The sequence below is a fragment of the Schizophyllum commune genome, assembly GCF_000143185.2.
Source record: "Schizophyllum commune H4-8 unplaced genomic scaffold SCHCOscaffold_5, whole genome shotgun sequence".
Classification (NCBI taxonomy): domain Eukaryota; kingdom Fungi; phylum Basidiomycota; class Agaricomycetes; order Agaricales; family Schizophyllaceae; genus Schizophyllum; species Schizophyllum commune.
In genome coordinates this window covers 1,225,253-1,244,472 of record NW_026089542.1, presented here as the reverse complement: position 1 = coordinate 1,244,472, position 19,220 = coordinate 1,225,253, and the positions used below count along the sequence as shown (strand labels likewise).

General features: G+C 56.8%; 9 protein-coding genes across 9 annotated transcripts; 4 read left to right on the top strand and 5 right to left on the bottom strand.

Annotated features, from left to right (window-relative positions):
* Positions 1 to 25: 25 nt before the first annotated feature.
* SCHCODRAFT_02622059 (uncharacterized protein) lies at positions 26 to 1,856 on the top strand. The gene is made up of 9 exons (XM_003037884.3): positions 26 to 199; positions 265 to 339; positions 392 to 454; positions 513 to 808; positions 868 to 969; positions 1,025 to 1,125; positions 1,182 to 1,327; positions 1,380 to 1,591; positions 1,648 to 1,856. The coding sequence occupies exons 1-9, from the start codon at positions 142 to 144 to the stop codon at positions 1,717 to 1,719; spliced, it is 1,125 nt and encodes a 374-aa protein (XP_003037930.1). The 5' UTR covers positions 26 to 141; the 3' UTR covers positions 1,720 to 1,856.
* A 245-nt stretch (positions 1,857 to 2,101) lies between these two features.
* Positions 2,102 to 6,155, bottom strand: SCHCODRAFT_01113856 (Piwi-domain-containing protein). The gene is made up of 17 exons (XM_050341045.1): positions 6,043 to 6,155; positions 5,858 to 5,991; positions 5,494 to 5,589; positions 5,196 to 5,369; positions 5,058 to 5,143; positions 4,941 to 5,004; positions 4,842 to 4,892; positions 4,348 to 4,791; positions 4,141 to 4,296; positions 3,920 to 4,086; positions 3,640 to 3,867; positions 3,512 to 3,589; positions 3,361 to 3,456; positions 2,905 to 3,305; positions 2,508 to 2,849; positions 2,292 to 2,458; positions 2,102 to 2,238 (listed from the first exon to the last, which is right to left on the bottom strand). The coding sequence occupies exons 1-17, from the start codon at positions 6,086 to 6,088 to the stop codon at positions 2,236 to 2,238; spliced, it is 2,733 nt and encodes a 910-aa protein (XP_050200485.1). The 5' UTR covers positions 6,089 to 6,155; the 3' UTR covers positions 2,102 to 2,235.
* A 1,367-nt stretch (positions 6,156 to 7,522) lies between these two features.
* Positions 7,523 to 10,210, top strand: SCHCODRAFT_02622049 (mitochondrial carrier). Its single transcript, XM_003037883.2, has 11 exons — positions 7,523 to 8,132; positions 8,194 to 8,283; positions 8,338 to 8,544; positions 8,601 to 8,636; positions 8,687 to 8,821; positions 8,869 to 9,116; positions 9,164 to 9,269; positions 9,325 to 9,350; positions 9,402 to 9,506; positions 9,562 to 9,923; positions 9,981 to 10,210. Exons 1-11 carry the CDS (start codon positions 7,715 to 7,717, stop codon positions 9,991 to 9,993), a joined length of 1,746 nt encoding a protein of 581 aa, XP_003037929.1. The 5' UTR covers positions 7,523 to 7,714; the 3' UTR covers positions 9,994 to 10,210.
* SCHCODRAFT_02622047 (uncharacterized protein) lies at positions 10,102 to 10,846 on the bottom strand. The gene is made up of 2 exons (XM_050345094.1): positions 10,227 to 10,846; positions 10,102 to 10,170 (listed from the first exon to the last, which is right to left on the bottom strand). The coding sequence occupies exon 1, from the start codon at positions 10,839 to 10,841 to the stop codon at positions 10,245 to 10,247; it is 597 nt and encodes a 198-aa protein (XP_050200484.1). The 5' UTR covers positions 10,842 to 10,846; the 3' UTR covers positions 10,102 to 10,170; positions 10,227 to 10,244.
* A 111-nt stretch (positions 10,847 to 10,957) lies between these two features.
* SCHCODRAFT_02538706 (uncharacterized protein) lies at positions 10,958 to 12,950 on the top strand. Its single transcript, XM_003037882.2, has 2 exons — positions 10,958 to 12,122; positions 12,178 to 12,950. Exons 1-2 carry the CDS (start codon positions 11,056 to 11,058, stop codon positions 12,716 to 12,718), a joined length of 1,608 nt encoding a protein of 535 aa, XP_003037928.1. The 5' UTR covers positions 10,958 to 11,055; the 3' UTR covers positions 12,719 to 12,950.
* SCHCODRAFT_02255155 (uncharacterized protein) lies at positions 12,792 to 13,644 on the bottom strand. Its single transcript, XM_050342207.1, has one exon. It carries the CDS (start codon positions 13,386 to 13,388, stop codon positions 12,864 to 12,866), a length of 525 nt encoding a protein of 174 aa, XP_050200483.1. The 5' UTR covers positions 13,389 to 13,644; the 3' UTR covers positions 12,792 to 12,863.
* On the bottom strand, positions 13,431 to 14,822 carry SCHCODRAFT_02497780 (uncharacterized protein; the record flags this gene model as incomplete). Its single annotated transcript, XM_003036517.1, has 3 exons — positions 13,431 to 13,952; positions 14,006 to 14,518; positions 14,577 to 14,822. 3 exons carry the CDS (start codon positions 14,820 to 14,822, stop codon positions 13,431 to 13,433), a joined length of 1,281 nt encoding a protein of 426 aa, XP_003036563.1.
* Positions 14,823 to 15,898: 1,076 nt separating this feature from the next.
* On the top strand, positions 15,899 to 17,562 carry SCHCODRAFT_02622041 (uncharacterized protein). Its single transcript, XM_050345093.1, has 3 exons — positions 15,899 to 16,013; positions 16,063 to 16,356; positions 16,412 to 17,562. The coding sequence occupies exons 1-3, from the start codon at positions 15,945 to 15,947 to the stop codon at positions 17,156 to 17,158; spliced, it is 1,110 nt and encodes a 369-aa protein (XP_050200482.1). The 5' UTR covers positions 15,899 to 15,944; the 3' UTR covers positions 17,159 to 17,562.
* Positions 17,478 to 19,131, bottom strand: SCHCODRAFT_02538699 (uncharacterized protein). The gene is made up of 8 exons (XM_050343602.1): positions 18,979 to 19,131; positions 18,733 to 18,870; positions 18,586 to 18,676; positions 18,513 to 18,533; positions 18,378 to 18,463; positions 18,287 to 18,320; positions 17,894 to 18,228; positions 17,478 to 17,792 (listed from the first exon to the last, which is right to left on the bottom strand). Exons 1-8 carry the CDS (start codon positions 19,110 to 19,112, stop codon positions 17,612 to 17,614), a joined length of 1,020 nt encoding a protein of 339 aa, XP_050200481.1. The 5' UTR covers positions 19,113 to 19,131; the 3' UTR covers positions 17,478 to 17,611.
* Between the last annotated feature and the right edge of the window lie 89 nt (positions 19,132 to 19,220).

Here is a 19,220-nt window from a genome sequence, read left to right as displayed (position 1 = left end):
AGCGCGCGGAAAGCGCCCATGACCTCGCCGGTTACATTCGGATTTAGAGTCGAGTCACAGCTTCGGGGACAGTCAGCCTTGCCTTGATCAGCGTTTCCTTTGCCTTGTACCACCACCTCTACTACCATAGTCAGCACCACGATGTCACAAGCAATGAAGGAGGTCCTGCTTGTTGGATTTGGCGCTGTTGGGGCGATATGTAAGTACGCTCTACATCGCCTATATGCTGTTGAGTGCTCTAAAACTGATGTCATACCTCACGAGATTCTCTCATCCTGCAAAACTCGGGCAAGGTCAATCTGACTGTGGTTGCGCGAAGCAACTATGAGGCTATTAAGAGTAGGTTGCACTTTCGATGTGTTACGGGATATATAGTTAATCGTCCACACAGATGAGGGCTTGCATTTCAAGAGCGAGAAATTCGGTCATATACCGGGCTGGAGGCCCCATCGCCGTAAGCCTACCTTCGAACCCAGCCACATAGCCAATGTAGATCTCACAATCATCTGCAGTATTGAACTCCATGGAAGCCGCCACCGATAGGGCGTACTCCTACGTCTTCGTTGCCTCAAAATGCGTTCCCGAAGTGGTTCCGAACTCCAAGCTCGTCGCGCCGCTCCTCGCCGAGGCCTACACCAGCCGCTTCGCGCAGCCGACCTACGTGCTCTTGCAGAATGGCTGGAACTTTGAGCGCGAGCTGTATGAGCAGCTGAAGGCTCTTGGCCAAGGCGAACCGCGACTCGCGAGCGCGGCGTTGTATATCATGACGAACTTGATTGGGGCGAACGTGATCGAGCATAGTGCGCTGGTGAGTCTTTATCGGCGCTGCAGGGCGAGCCGTAGGAGAGGCGCTGATGTAACAAATAGGAGCGCCTCGTTCTTGGGATGTATCGCTATGAGGACTACACGACGACGGTGAACAGTCCCGAAGAGCAGGCAGTGCTGAACGACCTCGAAGCTATTTTGACCGTACGTGATGCATCCTCGAGACTTGGTCTGCCGCATGACGTTTATACCTACACAGGCTGGCGGAGGCACTGTCGAGCTCGTGACAGAGATACAACGCCGCAAGTTCGTCAAGAACATGCTGAACGTTACATTCGCTGGATACTCGTGCTTGACAAGGTGTGTGCTTACAATCCCACTGTGTCTTGCGGACAAATGGAACAGATCGCATACAGATACCCTCTTATGTCGATGTTCCGCCCACCTCCATCAGATCCTTCGCACCAATATACGACATACGTACATCCATCGACGGTTGATCGCATAGAAGATTTAACCATACCCGCGATGTTGGCACTCTTGAACGAGCTAATGGACTTCGGTATGACTTCCCATCCTTCAAAAGAGCCTTCCATCCGTTCATAATTATGCAGCTCGCGTCATGGGACTCACGGAAGGCGCCGACGGAATACCAGCCAACACGGCAGAAGAGACGATGAAGCTAGTCAGGGTCAATCACAACACCCCCTCGGCTACCCATAAGCTAAGCACCTTGCTGGATGTCGAGAAGGGGTACCCAATCGAGGTCGAGGTGATTTGGGGCGAACTCATCCGGACGGCGAGGGCTCGTAAGATTGACATGCCGGTGAGTGGCTTGAGTGTGATGACCGTACTCTGACGCTGACGGGGTCTCGCTAAAAGCGTACGGAGACTGTGTATTCCATGCTGCTTGTCGTGCAGAATCAGATCCTTCGCGAGAGATCTATGGAGTGAAGATCTCATATCCGCTGGCGAATCTGGGCGCAGGAATATTGATTCATTCCATACCTCTGAAATAGATGTGCCATGGCCAGCTATATGGTCGTTTTGTCTGCAGTCAGACCCACGCCGCGGCTGCCGATCATATTGAGGTTCGAGTTCACGACGCATCGCGGTCATTTTCACCCTTGTGATTGATCCCCGAGCTGCATCTCTTGCCCGTCTTGTCCATCAGAGACGCGCATGCACACTGTGGCATCGCTAGGTCAGGCACTTTTGTCTAGTCAAGAAGTCCTCGCTTTCAGTCCTCGCCATCTCACCCATCCTGCGCGAGCCCGAAGCATCCGGTGTCCGTTCGTATCGTTTGCCCAGCTTCTTCATAGTGTTCATGAAAGTTCAAGCGCGTCAAGGATATCGATATTGATAGAATGATATTTCCATGGCACTCGTGCTAGGATAATCAATAATTGTACAGCGAGACAGATATGGCGAGATTTGCAGGAGCATAGAAATACAGTAAAGCGGCGCGAATTACTGCCAGAAGCTGTCAGGATCTCATCTCATGGAACATTAACATGCAAGCTTACCGAGAAGTACATACGACGCGCTTGTGCCGCGTGAAGCGCCCTGAAGTCGCGCTTGAAGGCATCAAGTGACGCTGGCTGTTCCTCGCTGTCGCCTGCGGACTCAGAAGAGTCGACCCTCTGAGCCGGGTCGTAGTGCGTCTTGGCCCTCGCGCACACGATGTCGGCATCTGCACGTATCATTAGACCCACCCTTTAGGGCAGAACATCAAGACTTACAGTAGACCGGCGCCGGGATCGACACGCTGCGAGTGCTGCGCGCGTACAAGTGGCACAGCGCAAACGACAGCGACTGCAGGCTGTCAGCGGTGAAGTTGTTCTCGTCGTAGAGAACAGAGTAGTGCGCAGGGCGAGAAGTGCCGAGCAGGCCGCCGTGCGACTGCAGGTAGAAGTCGAACTCGGTGGGGTGCGCGATGTCCGAGTCGATGACGGTGCCAGCAGGGCAGTTGCCAGAGCGGCGGTCACCATCCCGCTGGTCCTTAGGGAAGAAGCGCTGGTGGTGGCGCTTGGCCACGATGATCATCGTGATCTTCGCGTCGATTCCCAGCTCCTTGCAGGCTTCTGTCGGTAGGTTATGATCAGCGCTGAGAGTTTTTGGTGCTAGTATATAACGCACTTTTCAGCAGAGGTAGCTCCTGCTCCAGCACAGCCTTGAACTGGCCCTCGGAAACACCGTCGCGGAAGAAGATGATGCGCTTAGGTGCCGCTGCACCCGGCGACTTCTCCTCCTTAATTGTACGGTAGTCCTTGTACATTTCGAGGATGTGCTTTGCCATGTCCCCCAGGCCCTCGATAATCTCCTGGCGTCCAGTCTGTACACGAGCAGTCGCGATGTACTTCGCATTATGGGAGTCGACGTTGCCAACAACGGAGGTAAATGATGGTCGGCCTTCAGTACCGGGTGCCGGATGAACGACATCGGCGCCGAGGATTACAGTCGGGTAATGCGGATCCATCAGCACGGGCACAGACGAGGCCTCGGGAATCGTGTTGATGCCGCCTATCTTCACGTTAACCCTGAAATTGCGAGTGAGCACAAATTGCCCGCTGAGCGACTGCAACGGAGACCCACTTAAGGCAAACATTCGCGTAGTACTGCGGCTTCGCCCGAGTGCACTTCTTGGCCTTCAAGCACTGTGTGGGTATACCGTTCTGGATATCACCCCAGCTGGTGGTCGGTCAGACGTTGTGCATGACAGCAAGCAGGATGGGGAAAAACTTACAACTTGACCTCCGTGTACATGTCGTTGCCGTTTTCCGGCAGGACGACAATGATCAGGGTGGGATTGACCCCTTTAGCTCTGATTGCGTGTGAGACCGGTACCCGCAACCTCAACGGACGGCGACTTACTTCTGGCACTGTTCGCGGGCATCGTCGAGCTGCTTGCTGATGCTAGCTTGCCCATTTGCCCTGGGTACTTTGTGGATGGGCCGACTCGGTATATCCATCCCGACCTCGCGACACGCGCCCACGAAACCGGCGATGAGCTCCTCCATCAAGTTGTCGTTGAAGCGACCCTCGAAATTGACGATCACCCATTGCGTGATAGTCTGCGCGACGTAGAACTTCTTGTCGATCCTGTGCACCAAGGTCAGGGATGAGGATGTGGGACAACGACCATGACACTTACATGTTCCACGCGCCGTCCTTGGGTTGGATCGTTGCCTGCTTCGAGCCCTTACCATACTGGAGCTTGGGTGGGGTAAGGACCCGGGCGTTGACCTTGACAAGGCCTTGCTCCGTGTTGACGTTCAGGCCGAAGGCCCGAACGTACTCTGACTGGCCGTATGCCAGCACCTACGCACATACATGTTAGCCCAGTGAAAGGCAGCTCGCGGCGCAGCAACATACTGCACGGCCATCTTGAATCGCACGCATCCGTTGCTGGGGCGGCTGCGTCGCAAACTCGACAACTTTGTCCGTCTTGTCCGCCGGGACTTGCTTGCGCATCAATTGTCCAGGCGGGACACGGCACAACTCGAGCGGAATAAGGGCGCCATTGCCAACCTACATCCGCCTCAGTAACAACATCGGACCAATGCTTCTCGACAGACTCACCTCCGCGCATATGAGATCTGGGTACTTCAACTTTATCCCGAGGGACTGGAAGTGTTGGGCGACCGAGATTCGCTGCTTGTCCTTCAAGAACATCAGCTGCGACGCCCCGCTCGTCGTTAGTTTCTTCACGGTCCGCGTCTTCGGCGGCGCGCCTGGGACGCCCGTTGTGACGCGCACGCCGGCGATCTGCCGCTGCAGGCGAATGACCTCGCGGATCGGGAGGCCGTTCTTGGGGGAGAGGACCGTGATGTCGTTCGGGCGGCGGCCAAGGACGTCGAGGGCGAGCTCGATGAGGGATCCGCCGCGGAACATAGCACCGGTGCTGATGTCGACGTTTATGAAGCACCGTTCGATGCCGGGACGGACGCTTTGGAAGTACCCGCGCCACAGTTCGATGCCGCCCCCGATGGCGGAGACCTCATGAGGGGTGAAGAACGACCGAGTCTGCAGGGCATTAGATGGGTTTTGAGAGGGCATAGCGGAGCAAACCGCACGTTGCACGGATAGGTCAAGCTAGGTTGCATGCGAACGACGACGTTCAGAGCCTTTGTACATATCAGTATCGAGCAGCATTGACTAGAGGTAGAACTCACCGTGATAGCAGTGAGGACGTGATTATCATGGCTCTGTTTGCCGACGATGAAACGGCGCAATGTCCTGATGAATGGAAATGAGTATGCGTAAGTGGTCAGGGGGCATATCCAGCGCACTCGGGGTTGATCTCCGCGACCTTCGTCAACCATACGGTGAAGTCTTTCGGCGGATGACCAGTGTCATCACCGAATGTGAAGCTGAACTGAGAACGCAAGATCAGCTAAGTAGTGAGAGAGTGTGAGTCATTGGCATACATCATGCGACTCCGCCCCTCCTGGGAACGGCAGCGCGCGAATGGCGAACAGGTTCTTGCGCCCGTCGTATACGGCAGGTGGGGTAAACATCCCAAGAGCGACGTTCTTCTGAAGGAATTCGATGAGGCGCATGTTGAGCTTCGCAGGCAGGGTCTTCTCGTCGGGATGTATCACTAGATGAGTGATTAAGCGCCGCCTCATGTGTCAAGAGTGACTGCACATACCAACTGGACGAAGTATCAGCATACGAACGATCGGCACTCGGGGCATGCAGTGCCTCGAGGAAGTATAGGCACGCACCGTCATAATGATGGATGATACCCTCCGGCAACGAAGTTTCGAACGAGTTGGCGAAGACCTCCAATGACCGTCCAGCGGTGCCAAAGTTGGGACGCTGGGTAGCGTCAGCAACATGTCGACGTCATTCGCGGCGATGAAGGATGGGTGGCCGACACCATCAATCGCCCAATCTCATAAGCGCCGGGAAGAAATATTCTACAAGGACGCCACACTACGCCCACGACGACGACGTGCGCGCCGTCTATGGTGTCGACGCGTACAATTGGACCCCTCAACAAATCGTAGCCACCTCAGAGGTTCAAGGGTGCGTCGGTGGAGCTTGGGAGGGGGGAACGCGTCGATGTTGGGAGCATAGCACTCACCTTGACGCCGACTGTCGTAACATGGGGATTGATGTTGACAGGACGGCCGGCCTTGCCGTTCAGGGATGCGGAGCCACCGAGTGGCACAACAGCGGGACCACCTCCGCGACCGCGGCGACCAACGAGGGAGGCGCCTACAGGAAGTACGTGAGCGACGACAATAAGCGCCGTGATCGAAGGCTCACCTCGAGGGTTCGTACTGACTCCGCGTCCACGTCCACGGGTGGCCATGTCGAGTAGGATGTGCTAAGAGAGATGAGAAGGGAAAAGAGAGAGGAAAGGGGAGAGCAGATGGGAGTGGGAAGGAAGGAAGAGCGTGGGGAAGATATACGCTCGGTCCCTTCTTTGATGCACGGACGGCACATGACCTGTGGTCCCTGCCCTTTGTTCCAAATGCGGTCGTCAAAGGCGGAAGCTGATGGACCACGGCTTGGCTACGGCGTGCCCCGGCTCGTTAGAGACCTTGTTCGAAGATGACAGATCTACCTGCCATCAGTGGGCGACCTCTGCGATATTCCTCGAGTCAGTAGAAAGATATGGATCGCTTGAACTAAATCAATATTCACCGCACGCCGCCCTATTACCTCTCCCTGCCACCAAGACACCTTCAATGCAGGTTTTCCCACCGCAGAACGAGTCGCCCACACATTCCTCCCAAACCACATCACCTTCGTCTTGCGTAGAGTCAGTTGGCCCCACCCCACCCCACCCCCTGCGTGACTTCCCTGACCATCCTTATGCAGGCAGCGTCTTGCTAATCTAGACACCGCAGAAGGTCTGCTGATACGCCGATCGCAGATAGGCTGCACGCATCGTTGAAGAAGCATACTTGTCCCATACATTGCCTGCGAATACACCGTAGGTCGCATTGCGTTTCAAGGAGTGACAGGAAGAACAGAATGATTCGAATATTCCCAGTAGAGGAGGGTGAGCAGTAAGGAGTCGGGTCAAGCGCACCCCCAGTTGGGGCGCGTTCAAAGACACGCCACGGCTATCCTGCCTCAATCAGCTCGCTCCTCTATCTCGCATATACGTCAGTAGCACTTCACATACCTAGGATTGCCACGGAACCTAAATCGCTGGAGTATTGTTGCAGCATAACCGTGGTATTCCAACGTCCGATTACACGAGAGTTTGCCCGCCGATTGAGGGGAATGCCTCGGAACTGATTACGCGGGTCCTGACCAAGCTCAATTGCGAGCGTGAAAGCATGTCCGCCATAGCCTACTAGCGTGCGACACACGGGAGTAGGTGCTTTCCTGTGTATGCGATGAGGAATTAACTCTGTATGCGCGGCTCTCTGTGATACGCAAACTTTTCCTGCTAGCCATTGAGACAGGCGGCGTTCCTCCACTTCCGCTCGCAGGAATTTTGCGCGCACCCAGAGGTCCCGTCTGCCCCATGGAGCCCTTGCCAGCCTATTGAGCCCGATCGCGGAACCTCATTCGAAGTGCAGGTCAATCTTAGGATCCAGGATCGTTCCCACCCTCGCGTATTGGATGTTTACGGACAAAAAAATCGTGTTATGCGCAAGAGGGATGTGCTTTGCGCGAAGAACTGTTGGGAGGATGATGATCGTCGAGGTCGACCTCCGAGAGCGGTAAGCCGGAAATTCTGCCACGGTTCGCCGAGCACGTGTGGAAACTATGACGGCGCCGTCATGAATCTCTCTTGACTGTGTACTCCTGCGCTCAGCTGCTGCCCCCATTTCTCCTCGTTCTGTGAAGGGGACACTCGCATACAACAGTCTTCCTAGGCTTGCGTCTTTAAGCTCTTCCTCCTGGCCCGAGTGGTTATCATACGCGCCGAACGCGACGCGTCCCCCTCCGAATTACAGAGTACATCTCTGGTGTCTTCATGGCATTTCCTGACGGTGGAGGCCGCAGCTCTACTTCTCAGGAATCCTCCTCCTCGGCCTCGGGCAGCCAGCCTGCTGACAGAAGGATAAGCGGTGTCCAGCTATCTGCACCCTCTACTTCCTCGCGCCCTGACAAGCAGCCATACCGCCCCCTACCTCATACCCTCGAAGAATTCCGCCTTCAAGAAGGCCGGAATCTCCGGAAACGCCGCCTGCAGGACCTCTACCAGCGCCTCCTGCAATCCCCGCCGGAAGCCAATCACGACGCGCCCGATGGTCATCCCGTCGACGAGCAGCACTGGACGCCCGAGCGCGCGAAGCGGCTCAAATCCCGGTACGACGCCGAGTTCCTCAAGAAGTGCGGCGGGAACATCGGCTGGCGGACGTTCAAGGAGTACGCGGAGGCGAAGGAAGAGGGTGCGTCATTGGCCAGCCTGCGTGATCGCCGCGGGCGCTGACCTGACTTAACCGCTTGCAGAGCTCTGGAAGGTCTTCCATGACGAGCTCGACCTGGACGGGAATGGTCACCTGGACGCAAATGAGCTCAGCTATGCGTTGCGTAAATCAGGTCCGTTCTGGGACCGCTCGCCTACTTCGTCATCTAACGCGCGCACCCTGCCAGGCATCAAGCTCGACCCTCCTGTGCTCAACGACCTCATGACGGCGCTCACATCCTCATCGCAATCCAATACTATATCCTTCGCCGACTTCCGCGACTTTCTCTTGTTATTACCCGTCAAGGTATCGCCCACCGAGATCTACCGCTTCTATGAAGTGAGGAAGCTCATGGGCGATGACGGGCGCGGTCCGGCGCGGGTGAACATGGAAGGTGCGCGATAATAGCTATCGCGTTGTATAGCACGTCTGATCGGAGTTCCCCAACAGGCGACGTGAGCTTGAGTGCCGAAGATAAACCACCAGGTGCGCACTTCGTTTCATGCCCCCATGTACACCATCGACCGTTCCCCCAGGTACCCAACGACAAGAACAACACGTTGATGACGAGTTCGAGGACGACGAAGAGGAAGAGGAAGCCGATGATCACCACCTTCTCGCCGGCTACACCGCCCTCCGCTTCCTCCTCGCTGGTGGCATCGCGGGAGCAGGTGAGTTCCTCTATACTATCCCCCTCACAAGGGCTAACGCGGGCCAGTCTCCAGAACATGCACCGCACCCTTCGATCGCCTGAAGATATTCCTTATCACCCGTCCACCAGACCTCGGCGGCGTCAAAGTTTCTGGTGTTCCCACCCCCGGACTTCATGCATTACGGACAATCTTCCATGCTGCATCTCGTATATATTTGGAGGGTGGTGTGCGTGGCTTTTGGACGGGTAATGGCTTGAGCGTCGCGAAGATCTTTCCTGAGAGCGCGATCAAATTCTTCACATACGAGTCTTCAGTGAGTGGCGCGCTACTACTGTGTAATAGCGTGCCAATACCCTGTAGAAACGCTTCTTCGCCCAATACGTTGACCATGTGGACGACTCGCGGAATATTAGCGGCACGAGCAGATTTCTCAGTGGAGGACTCGGCGGCATAAGCGCTCAGCTCAGTGAGTAGTCCTTCCCACCCCTTCGGCAAGCTGTGCTCACGAGTTTATCACCCAGGTATCTACCCGATAGAAACCCTGAAGGTAATCTTGCTTGCGATTGTATTATCAGGAGACAGATTTATGACGGCCCAGACCCAAATGATGAGCAGCACGGGAGACTCAAGACGCACGCTACGACAAGCTATCAGCCATCTGTGGAAACTAGGCGGCTACCGGGCGTTTTATCGCGGGCTCAGCGTGCGTGAACGAATCGAATCCTTCCCTTCTGCACATACTGAACCCCACCGTCCAGATCGGCCTCGTCGGCGTCTTCCCCTACTCCGCGATCGACATGTCCACGTTCGAGGCGCTCAAGCTCACATACATTCGCTCGACGGGGCACGACCCAGGGGTGCTGGCGCTGCTCGCCTTCGGGAGCGTGTCGGGCAGCGTGGGCGCGACGAGCGTGTACCCGCTGAATCTCGTGCGCACGCGATTGCAGGCGAGTGGGTCGAGCGGGCACCCGCAGAAGTACACGGGCGTCAAGGACGTGGTCATCACGACGTACAACCGCGAGGGCTGGCGGGGGTTCTACCGCGGGTTGTTCCCGACGCTGGCGAAGGTCATCCCGTCGGTCTCGATATCGTACGTCGTGTATGAGCATAGTAAAAAGAGGTGCGTTGGGCTGCGATATGGATTGGTAGAGGGGGAATGCTGACGGTTGTGTTGCAGACTTGGTGTATAGGATACCCCCGCGATGTACAACGCTATCTTTTGTGTGCACTTGCGTTTAGAGATCTACTGCTCATTGCATTATCATACAGTAATCGATGAATTGGCCAACCACCGTGTCGGGTTGGCGTGGTATAATCATTCAGCGGCGCGACTGAATATACGGCAGTACAGTCACATGAGGTATACCCTGTTTAATGCTTGTGTCAGGGAATTTTACGCTGAGCGGGTAGTGTTCGAGCTTACCTATCATTTGTGGCCTGCCTACAGATCACTGAGGAAGGCCGCCAGCTTCCCATGCGCAACTCCACTACTTTCCTTCGACTGTGACTGGGCGTTCTGCTTGTTGCGAGCGAGCATTTCTTGCAGAGCAGACGACTTTTTCTTCTTGGGTCGAGGACGCGTCGCTTGCAAGGTGGCTGGCGCAGATGAGCTTGCTGGAGCTGGAACTTCGCGGTGTTTGGCAACAGGTGGGGGTTCGAGTACTTGAGTGGGATGTGGAGGTGGTGCTCGGGGTGCTGAGGTTGCGCCTACGCGACGCCCTCTCTTCAATCTCGGAAAGGTGGATGCGTTACTTTGAGGTGGGATGGCCAGCGTATCTATCCAACCACAGAGTCCGCATGTTTTGGTCAAGATTTTGGAAGTTGACGCCTTGCATTCGCTAGCCTGCGAAGGACTTCGAGATATTCTGATGCGGGCCATGCCCTCGAGGGAGTATGCACCACATTTCGAGCACGCATTCTGCAGCGATGCTTGTGTCTCCGTTCTTCTGCATCGTGTCGCGTGAGTCGCGGAAAGACCTGGTGCGACAGGTAACAGAGCGACGTGCAGCGCCTCCTGGAATTTTGAGGTGGGGTCCATGTCTGATCTGGCCGTCGGAGACAAAAGAGAACAATAGGCGCACCCAAAACTGGGTATTGGTCCATGTTGATCGATAGCTTCCTCGGGATCAGCCCCATTGTTCTCCTCCATCCCCGACTCTGGCCATGCTTTTGTGTTCTCCCGCCATCTAGATACCTTTCTCACGCAATACCCGGCACGACCACGTATCCCCCCTTCACCTGCAACCACTACCATGTCGACGACGAGCCCACCACGTTCAGCAAGCGCGCGCCCGGACGAGTGGCAGCCGGGCGGCTTTGCGACGAAGCATGGCTTCTCTTCTGCCACGGACCTTCCTATGGCACCACGCACCATGCCCACCAAGGGCCATAAGACACGACCCTCCATAACAAACCCCATGGGTTGGCTGTCGCGATCGACTACGAACACATCCATTAGCCCAGGCAGGCATCGCGGCGAAGACAAGTCTGAGCGGTCCATAGAGCATGGCTCGGAACGCGGAAGACTTGGCGGCGGCGCTATCATCGTTGGGACCCCAGAGGAGGCTCTGCAGAAGACGCATGTGCGCCTGCAGAGCGAGCAACTGTCCCGGCAATCCGAACCTCTCTCCGAGCTCGGCAAGCAACTAGCTTTGCGGAGGAAGTACTCCAGCCGGAACGAGAAAGGCCACGAGACCTCCATCTCGCCGCGCAAAGCGCAGACCCCGCTACCGCCTCTGCCATACGAAGAAGGGGAGGATGCAGATCTATATGTGGAAGAGGAGGCTGCGGAGGAAGAGGACGATCAAGACCACACCATGCGCTCGCGACCTCCCATGCCTGTCCGCCCAGTACCCTCTCCTGCACTCCCCCCAACACCCTTCACGCGCTCCGAATCCCCTGTGCCCGGCCCAAGCTCTCCACGTCCACTCTTGAAGCCTGCCCCTGCCCCCTTGCTTGTCACCTCCGAGAGCGTCACTCCGCCTCTACCCAGCGCAGTTCCTCTTCCCGAGGCACCCATCTTCAAACCTGTCCTCGTCTCTGAGCTTTCCGGCAGCCCGAGCACCACAGACTTGGGCAGGGTAATCGTCACCTTGGAGACGTGCACAAAGACATACCGGACCACGGCACAGACCCTCATGTCTCGACCTTCGAATTTGGCGACCTACGTGGAATCCTTGCTACCGAAGCGTGAAAGGACGGATTCGGCGTCCGTCTACAGCGACGACATGTCCACGTATCGCAACCATCTCACGTCGATGGGCCTTGTGCGCGAGGTGGCATCTCATGTGCACATATTCCTTGATAGACCCAGCTCACCGTGAGTAGCGAGGTATCATTCCGCGACCCGCTCATCTTTCTAACGAACTTCTCAGATACGAACACATACTCGCATACCTTCGAACCCCCGAGGCAGAACCAGGCGGCCCGCCGGAAACCCTGCCTCGCGGCGTCCTCTCCCAACCCTCCCCTCGCGCCGAACTCGACGCCCTCCTCGACCTCCGCGACGAAGCCCTCTACCTCGACCTCGAGCCCCTCTACAAGCTCTGCGTGGACGAGATTCGGCACATGCACCGCCAGCAGCCCACCCGTACCCACCAGCGCGGTGGCAGCAATGCCAGCGCGACGATGATCGGCTCGCACCAGAGCCTGCATGCCTCCGTCCACAGCCTGCCGGCACTGGCGGAGAAGAGCGGGCTTGAGCGCATGGGGCTAGGGTTCACGACGGTGCGCGATGAAAGGACACCTGACGCGGGCGTCAAGTCTCCGCCGCCGCCGAGTGAGGGCAGCAGGTATCCCGCTAGTCCGAGGTCGTCGACGGGGCATAGGAGCAGGTCGTCGAATGGGCCACCGCCGCGAAGCTCGAGCAAGCCGCCCACGATACGCACACCACCGCCACCAGCAGGTTGGATATGATGATGCGAGGCAGCTACCGTTTTCTTATGGCCTTTTACGATAACTTATTCGCTGAGTGGCTTTAGTAGTAGTACACAGTACTCAATGCTTGGAATTCCTTGCATTGCGCCAGGACATTGACTCTGCCTTTGATCATGAATACAGTCTAGCTGGGCCATTGCGCCTCCTTGTTAGACACCTTCGCCTTCACGCTCTGCCAGACCAAATCATGATAAAATCCAGATGCATCATATAAACCAAGGAATGTATGAACCAGCGAACATGAAGATAAATAGTGTATAAACCGACATGCGAGGAAGCGGAAAGCAAAATTATTAGGCGAGTCGCAGCACGCAGCACGCCGCTGAACGAAAGAATATGGGTAGCGTACATGTACATCTTGTGTATTTCCTTCTAGCCGGTCGTCGTCGTCCACCGCGAGCCGCCGCCACCCACTACGGGCGGCCGTCGTCCACAGCGAGTCGTCGTCCCACCGTGTGGCGCCAGGGTGAAAATGTATGCATATGCATAAAAAGGGCAGTGTGTGGGATGCGAGAGGTGCGTAGGTGTGTAGATGGAGATGAGGACTAGCGAAAGCGATATAAAGACAACGGATGCCACGGTGGGGAGGTCGTGATAGGGCGTGTCGATTCGTCAGTAACAGCAGCACAGCAAACAAGAAGGGGCACATTGAGTAGGGAGGAGAGCGAAGCTTATGGACCCACTAGCCCGACTAGTCCCATCCCTCGATGCGCCGCTTCTCGTCCACGAGTGTCCGGAGCTCCTGTGCGTCGACCTGCCGCTGCGTGGGCTGCTGCCCCAGGCGATCCCGCAGCGTTCGCCGCCACCCCTGTACGTCGTCCTGCGATATCCAATCGCGTGCTCGCTGAACCGGCTTCAGCGTGCGGAACCATCGGCGCCATTGCCATTCGCGCTCGCCAGGTTGTCTACCCTGGTCGGGCTGCGCGAAGGACGGGATGCCATTGGACACGAATGATGGTATCGCGTATGCCAACATCGGTGTCGACATGACCGAGGGAACGAGCGACGCGGTATTCGAAGTCGACTCCGTTACGCCTTGCGTGGTTTCTCCTGATGCCCACGCCTTCAGCCGGTCGCGTCCAAGAATGGGTGCGAGGGAGAGAACGCTCAGAAGGATGAGCTTGACGATGATTTCCCGCGAAGCCAGCAACGAGGAGATGGTCATCCCTTCTTCTCTCGGGTTCGTGGCGAATGTCTGCAGAATATCACCGACCTGACACGGGTAATGAGTTCAAATGCAGGACAAAGAAGCCATCCGACACGCACCTGGCAGGTCACGGCTGTCCATGGCAGAGTACCGACGAGGTTCCCGAGCATGCAATCCCACAAGCTAACTCCACAAACACCGCAAGCGATATTAATCCCTGACCAGGGGACGATCCCTATCAGGCGCAGGATCGCCAGGCGAATCCAGGTAGGGGTCGTGTTCTCCACTTGGGCCGCCTCGAGCTGTTTCTCCTCGAACACTTCGTTCGCGGGGGATGCGGTCCGAGAGGGTGGTGTAACTGACACGGGCGGGACCGGCGGATACGAAATGTCGGTTGCCGAGTCCGCGCGCGTCAAGGCGGGTGCAATGACGTTTGGCCTTTTCTCGTCGAGCGGTGCTGACTGATCTCCGAGGGCGTTGCGGACGAGGTCCAATGCGCGGGGGAAGAGGTAGGTGAGGATAGGAGCAAGAGGTGTCGCGAGGAGGGTCGAGCATAGGGAGCCCAGAGTGGTGAGGAGGGTGAGGAGGATGGTGGCGAGCAGCGGTGAGAACAGAGCGCCGGCAAGGACGTTCTGTGGAGCGCATGCGCAGTCAGTTCGATGAACCTTAGAAACAGGTATGGCGACGAACCCAGATGACACTTCCTGGAATCGACCATGCGTGCTTCCATACCGCCGTCGCCGAGAGAACGCCCAACACATGCGCGAGCTCCCCGGGTCCGCTTTGCGAATACGCGTGCAAGTCGCGTCCTAATTGCGCGAGGTCTTGCAAAGTTCGCGGCCATACGAGCGTGATTGGGAGGGTTGACACCGCGACCACGACGAGAATCGAGGACAGAGGGAACAGAAGCATTACAATGAGGATGGGAGAGTGCATGCTGGGGATGCCCAGATGCCATAGGAAGGACTCCGAGGCCTCTTGAGCCCGTAGTTCATCTTCCGAGAAGGACGTCTTGACGGCCGACGCGGACATGGGAAGTATGTACTCGTCTTCTGAGCTGCGACTGGATCTGCTGGAGCGTGGGGAGGAGGGCGAGGACCAGTCGGGCTTGTGGCGCGATGGGAGGCGGAACCAGGAGAAGAGGCGCGCGGACAACGTTGCAAACGTCGTTTGGGGCGCGTCGTCTGACGGCTGTGTTGGAGACGGATGCTGATCGGACTTCGCGTCCTCCGTAGGTGGATGCTCGGCCGCTACCTGCGCGAGACACTGCAGCAGGGATCCTGAGCGACGCCGTCCAAGGGTGTCAATGGTAATAGCCGGACGCAAAGTTGAAGCCGACGATGCGCGGGCGCGGGATGTCGTCGTCGATTCGGGTGGAGCGAGTGAGTCTTCCATTTAACGACGACGAATGTGGACACCGCTGCTCAAGGACGGGCGCTGGACGACGACGGCGATGGTGATGAGGGCAAGACGAAGATTGCACAAACTGGTCTGGATCTCAACTCTGCGGCAGAAGGAACCCCATGCGTTTCTTGTTTGTAAATTTTTGTCATCACGCTGACAAGTCACCCGGCTGGAGGCCGCGCGCCCCAGTGACTGAAGGGTCCTACGCGGGCCCTCGGACGCTCTGAATACTCATGCTGAGTCCTTTGAACTTGCAGCTCCGCTATCTGAATAACTTTGGGATAACTGAACCTCGGACATGCAACTTCGGAAGCCTCGCCAGTGCACCGCCTACATTCCGGTGATTTGCCTCTTCATTTCAACGTGCGCCCTCGAGAGGGAGACTGCCTACATTTGATTATACGTTGGAGACACCACCCACTGTGCTTCAGCCCCTCGGGTCCCTCCATCGCCACCTCGAGACCGAGGTCCGTCTGCAAAGTTGAACTTCGAAGGCAGACGGAATGTGCCGAACGGCGATCAAACAGGAGTGATGGAATCACCAACCTTAACCCTAGCACATGGCCGAATCATGAATGAGCCGAGTGCACGGGAGAGGGGCGTGAGCTTGCCTCATCCTCCTTGTATCTTCCCATCAGCTCACCGACCCTCGTTATGCCTACTCCTGCGGTTTATGTGATTGCCATCCTCGGGACGGTCGCTGCTGGGCTGGCGTTCAAGGAGGTGCGTAGATTACTCAAACCCTAGGCCCCTCGTTGATAGTGGTCGTCAGTTCGTATACGAACCCCATATCGCACCCAAGGTTGAGCGATGGGCAGAGGATTTCCTCGAGCGCAGGCGAAGGGCCCGCTCCAGGACTCTAGCCAGGCCGTATGAAGCAGCGTACTTCGATGCGGAGAGTCTAGATGACAAGAAGAGTGACGGTGTCGCCCCAGACTCGTTCGACGATAAGAGGTCGTTCGAGTTGGAGAATATGGTAACGAAGGAGGTACACGAGTGGCGCAAAGAAGTAGAGCGCAGTACGCTGCGCCGCAGGAAGCCTCAGCTGCATACCAGCGTCGACGACGTGAGCAATGCACGCAGTGCCTCGTGCTGTGGCGTTACTAATCTATTCCCCGCAGATCCCATTCGAGCCCATGACACCGACGCCTATCCGCGCTGTGCCAACGCATGTCATTTGCGACCCCTCTTCGCCTACATTCAGGACCAGTAGCCCATCGTCGCAGGGCTTGCCGACTCCAGCGGCATCCGTCCGCGAGTTGCCCTCCCCTGCCCCTCTTCTCCAGCCTCTCCCCGCAGAGCAGCCAGTCCCGGAACCTCAGATCGCCTCCTCCGCCCCGCAGTCTCAGGCCGGCGATGTGCAGTCGCTCTCCATGTCTCACCCCCTCGCCGCCTCGATCGACCTTGACATCATGTCGGCGTCTTCCCTCTCCCGTGCGCCATCCGTCGCGTCTTCTGAGGTTCGCTCACTTGCTTCTACTCGTGCGCCCTCGCGTGCGGAGACTCTGACGTCCTCGCGCGCGCCTTCGCCCACGTCGTCCTTTGCCTCCTTCCCCGCCGGCAGCCCAGTCATCCCAGCACGGGACCCCTTCGCGTCGGCGCAGGATCTGCTCGCGGCCTCGGCCGCGGTGTCTACGTCCAATTACGCGAGCGCACCTGGTACGATCTTCTCCGCCTCTGACGACGAGGACGACCTGTTCGCAGGCCCCCGCGCCGTATCGCGCAACACATCGTCCGATCTCAGCCGCATACAGTCTCCCACGCCGTCCAACATGTCTTCATGGGCCGACGAGCTCGAGACCGGCAGCGAGGTCTCCTTTTCTGCGTCGAGCTGGGTCAGCACCGGAGACCACGACCAGGCGAGGTGATAGATCAAGCCCTGCAGTCAGCGTACATCCGCACATTTGTAAGATATAATGCAGTTCCTCCCCTGCCTATGTACTTGTATCTATCCCGCTTCCGATCTCAGCCTGGTTTCCCGATTTCGACATTGTTCCTGATCCTATCCTTGTTCCCGATCTCATCCCTGTTACTCGTCCATCGTCTTAATCTCAGCTTACGAGGCGTATGTCCTTGCTTACATTGAGGCGACCCACAAGTCTAGATATAGTCGTCGCACGCCCTCGCTCTCGCTGTCCCATTGTTCTCATATCCGTTCGCCCACCTCAGTTCCGATCGTTATATACAATCACGTCTCGTAGGATTCATGTACTATATATTGAATGACAGTCATCCCAGGTCGAATATACACGCTGAGATTCGACGAAAGCCAGCACCTCCCGTGCCGACAGCAGGTGTGCCGCCAAGCGATTGAACAACTATCATAACTTGGACTCCCTCTTCGATCGACTAGAGGTTGATTGGCTGTGCGCAAGCTGGAAACCGGGATGCTTCGCCAGCGCCCACTCGATTCGTTCTCGCCAGCTTGGTGCTCCGGGCGGATTGACCTCGAAGTCCGGTTTACGCCCATAGCCTATGCTGGCGGTGTGGATGAGGATGGCACTAGATGTGATTAGTCACTTTGCCAATCATTATAGCGTAGAAGCACAGTGTCCTGGCAGCCGCGGAGAGAAAGGATGCACGGCAGGAAGCATGACACTCACGCAGTCAAGCCAAAGACCGGTTTCGTTCCTCCTGCTTCTCGCCCTGTCAAGAATCGATGCATGCGTATCATGCGACGGCGCTTGCGCTTGTGCGGTGAACTGTCCTCAGGGAGATCCACGTCTGCGTGCGGATCTGGTGAGAGTGTGGATGGTGGGGGTGGCATGGCCAGGTGCGATGCGGGACCTGGCCCGGGGCCCTCCCAAGGATAATCGACCGTGGTGTGGTAGGGTATCATGTCGGAGAGCTCTGCTTCCGAGTAGGGAGGCGTTTCTGAGAGGAAGGAGGCGAGAGGGTGGGAGAAGAGCTGGGCGACTTCGGAGGCGTTGAGGATAGGCTGTAAATCAGTTATAGATGTTCAAGAGGACATGGCGCTCCTCCGCGCTGATACGTACGCGAATTGTCTTGTCGAGGACCAGAACGACGACACTGTTGGGAGCATGGAATCAGCATCTGGAGGAGGTAAAAGAGGGCGTCATCACTCACGGGACAACTACAAGGGCGTTACCTGCAAGGAACGGATCCAGAGTACAAAGGAGCAATACTTTCTGTTTATCTGGGGGCAGACCAATCTGCGCAACGATGAATAGGCACGAATGTGGCACGGGACCACGAATCTACTTCTTCAAATGCCTCTCTTCTCTTCGCTGAAACGTGAGCGGCACATATGTTGCCCTGAGTATGTTATGCTCACCGCGGTGTCCTCGAAGGATCTGTCTGTTGTTTCTACCTTGCCTCCCGGCAGCGAGGTGTCCCCAGCGTAGGTCCGCAGCGTACTGGACCGTCTGCGTTGGCATGAGTATATATGACACCGTCAGTACTAGCAACTGTCAAAGCTCACCTGCTCAGCAGTACATATAGATCTCCCTTGCGCCCGACAAACAGAGCGACCAGGACGGCAGCACAGCGCTCACGGGGAACTTTCTTCATGACATGGTGTAGAAATCGCGGCTTATGGGACGCGAGGTTTTTTAAGCACCTAGATCGGGACGGTTCATAATCATTCTTATTACACCCTATTCCTTGGAGGAGTGAAATACGGTATGGCGTCCTGCGTGGGATGCGGGGAACAGGACACTGCACTCACAATCTCGACTCCCTCGTCAAGACAGGAATATGCTCCTTGATACCAGGCCTTAAGCTCTGCCTCGGCCTATGGTACTTGAGCAAGTTGCTAGCACCGCCTGCTCGTGAAGGGCCCGGACGCGAAGTTGACGACATGAGAGGCGGATGCAAGCTTCGGAGGTTGAGTTTGATCGGAATCAAAGTACCCCGCATCTCTTTACCCCGGCTTGAGTAACCGAGTAGCCGGAGGTGGTAGGAGCTCAA

Coding starts and splice junctions, on each gene's coding strand:
- SCHCODRAFT_02622049 (XM_003037883.2), top strand. CDS start 7,715: ATGGCATTTCCTGACGGTGGAGGCCGCAGCTCTACTTCTCAGGAATCC. Junction 8,637..8,686: donor TGCCGAAGATAAACCACCAG/GTGCGCACTTCG, acceptor CCGTTCCCCCAG/GTACCCAACGACAAGAACAA. Junction 9,117..9,163: donor TCTTCACATACGAGTCTTCA/GTGAGTGGCGCG, acceptor AATACCCTGTAG/AAACGCTTCTTCGCCCAATA.
- SCHCODRAFT_02622059 (XM_003037884.3), top strand. CDS start 142: ATGTCACAAGCAATGAAGGAGGTCCTGCTTGTTGGATTTGGCGCTGTT. Junction 200..264: donor TGGCGCTGTTGGGGCGATAT/GTAAGTACGCTC, acceptor ATACCTCACGAG/ATTCTCTCATCCTGCAAAAC. Junction 1,126..1,181: donor GGATACTCGTGCTTGACAAG/GTGTGTGCTTAC, acceptor GATCGCATACAG/ATACCCTCTTATGTCGATGT.
- SCHCODRAFT_01113856 (XM_050341045.1), bottom strand. CDS start 6,088: ATGGCCACCCGTGGACGTGGACGCGGAGTCAGTACGAACCCTCGAG. Junction 3,868..3,919: donor AAGGACGGCGCGTGGAACAT/GTAAGTGTCATG, acceptor CTTGGTGCACAG/GATCGACAAGAAGTTCTACG. Junction 3,306..3,360: donor TACGCGAATGTTTGCCTTAA/GTGGGTCTCCGT, acceptor TCGCAATTTCAG/GGTTAACGTGAAGATAGGCG.
- SCHCODRAFT_02538699 (XM_050343602.1), bottom strand. CDS start 19,112: ATGTCGTCAACTTCGCGTCCGGGCCCTTCACGAGCAGGCGGTGCTAGC. Junction 18,464..18,512: donor GAAGAGAGGCATTTGAAGAA/GTAGATTCGTGG, acceptor ATCGTTGCGCAG/ATTGGTCTGCCCCCAGATAA. Junction 18,229..18,286: donor TCCTCGACAAGACAATTCGC/GTACGTATCAGC, acceptor ACTGATTTACAG/CCTATCCTCAACGCCTCCGA.
- SCHCODRAFT_02622047 (XM_050345094.1), bottom strand. CDS start 10,841: ATGGACCCCACCTCAAAATTCCAGGAGGCGCTGCACGTCGCTCTGTTA.
- SCHCODRAFT_02538706 (XM_003037882.2), top strand. CDS start 11,056: ATGTCGACGACGAGCCCACCACGTTCAGCAAGCGCGCGCCCGGACGAG. Junction 12,123..12,177: donor CTTGATAGACCCAGCTCACC/GTGAGTAGCGAG, acceptor CGAACTTCTCAG/ATACGAACACATACTCGCAT.
- SCHCODRAFT_02622041 (XM_050345093.1), top strand. CDS start 15,945: ATGCCTACTCCTGCGGTTTATGTGATTGCCATCCTCGGGACGGTCGCT. Junction 16,014..16,062: donor CTGGGCTGGCGTTCAAGGAG/GTGCGTAGATTA, acceptor AGTGGTCGTCAG/TTCGTATACGAACCCCATAT. Junction 16,357..16,411: donor TGCATACCAGCGTCGACGAC/GTGAGCAATGCA, acceptor TATTCCCCGCAG/ATCCCATTCGAGCCCATGAC.
- SCHCODRAFT_02255155 (XM_050342207.1), bottom strand. CDS start 13,388: ATGTGCCCCTTCTTGTTTGCTGTGCTGCTGTTACTGACGAATCGACAC.